Source organism: Sphaeroforma arctica (genome assembly GCF_001186125.1).
Source record: "Sphaeroforma arctica JP610 unplaced genomic scaffold supercont1.4478, whole genome shotgun sequence".
Taxonomy (NCBI): domain Eukaryota; class Ichthyosporea; order Ichthyophonida; genus Sphaeroforma; species Sphaeroforma arctica.
In genome coordinates this window covers 809-2,453 of record NW_014036080.1, presented here as the reverse complement: position 1 = coordinate 2,453, position 1,645 = coordinate 809, and the positions used below count along the sequence as shown (strand labels likewise).

General features: G+C 48.0%; 1 protein-coding gene across 1 annotated transcript; it reads right to left on the bottom strand.

The window, feature by feature from the left end:
- Positions 1 to 1,187: 1,187 nt before the first annotated feature.
- SARC_14336 (hypothetical protein) lies at positions 1,188 to 1,397 on the bottom strand (the record flags this gene model as incomplete). The annotated part of the gene is made up of 1 exon (XM_014291533.1): positions 1,188 to 1,397. A coding segment is annotated over one exon (210 nt), but the record flags the coding sequence as incomplete, so codon positions are not given.
- Positions 1,398 to 1,645: the final 248 nt, after the last annotated feature.

Below are 1,645 nucleotides of genomic sequence, written 5' to 3'. Positions count from 1 at the left end.
TTATTACATATAATGTCACACACATAGTACATTGGCAAATACAGCCCATCCTCTTATGCCTTACCTTATTCACTGGGTCGAGTGTGCCCATGAGTGTTGCGAACAGAGTGCTTTTGCCACTCCCATTCTCGCCTACAATGCCTATGCGGGCGTTCAAGGGCACGTCCAGCGTCACATTCCTCACAATCGGTTTGCTCAAACCTTTGTAACCACAATTCACCTGCAGATGTGGGTGACAGAGTGGAGTGGCAGGTGTGTGTGGCAGAGTGGAGTGGCAGATGTGTATGACAGAGTGGAGTGGCAGGTGTGTGTGACGAGTGGTGTGGCAGGTGTGTGTGACAGAGTGGAGTGGCAGGTGTGTGTGACGAGTGGAGTGGCAGATGTGGGTGACAGAGTGGTGTGGCAGATGTGTGTGACAGAGTGCAGTGGCAGATGTGGCCGGAAAAGCCGGTGGCTTAAGTGAGGATACAGACAAACAGAGAGCAATGAGATGTGTGAATGTATGAGTGTGGTGTGTGAATGTAAGAGTGTGGTGTGTGAGTATGTGAGTGTCGCGTGTGAATGTGTGAGTGTGGTCTGTGAATGTATGAGTTTGGTGTGTGAATGTGTGAGTGTGTATATAATCCGCATGTGTGTGTATGAAGGAACCTTTCTTTAGGTAAGGATCCTTAGGTCTTCCTTAGGTATCTACACGCCTGCGCCTGATCCTTCGCGGTGGTGGGCCGTGGTTGATGTCCCTAAGATTGTTATCCTTGGGCGACCTAAAGCTCTCGCGAGAGATAGAGAGAGAGAGAGAGAGAGAGCATGTGCTTCTACTATGCCGGTAATCTGTGACACCACGTGGTTAACAATGATAATACAGCTCCTGCTGGTAATCTGTGACACCACGTGGTTAACAATGATACTACAGCTCCTGCTGCTAATGATGATGTAGTTCTATAGAGCCCTATCTCGCCTCGCTCACCTATTCCATCTGTAAAACCCTGCCAATACAAATACAACCATATACACACACCTCATTGAACACATACACACACACACCATTCAGCACATATACACACACACTCCATTCAGCACATATACACACCCCCCATTGAACACATACAAACACACCCCATTGCATAAGACATAACACCAATACAATAAGCGAAGGTGTGCTGCAGAATGCCTGTCCTCGCTTCACCCACCCCTTCCATCTGTAGTACTGGGCCATAGTAACCCAACGGCTCGGCCACTTGCAGCTTGAGTGTCACAGGTGCCTCGGCCACTTCATGGTCCACGCCTTCTCGGAAGGTCAGATGATAGCCTGCCAAGTCACGGTTGAGCTTAAACCGATGCCCTTTGGCGTTCTTCTCCACACCCGACCGTGTTTCGATCTTTTTCCTTCGGGAGGCGGCCTGATGGGTTAGGGTTTTGGGGTTTAGCATTGGGGATGGAGGCTTAGGGTTTTAGCCCCTACATCGATCGCCTTTAGCATTCTACGCCACGCTTAAGTCATGAACCAAATGATAATGAACTCGAACATGACTTGTAGTGTGGAATGAACTTATAATAGAACATGGCATGTAGGTATTACATATGATTAGAACATGGCATGTAGGTATTACATATAGTTAGAATATGACATGTAGGTATGGATTGCTTA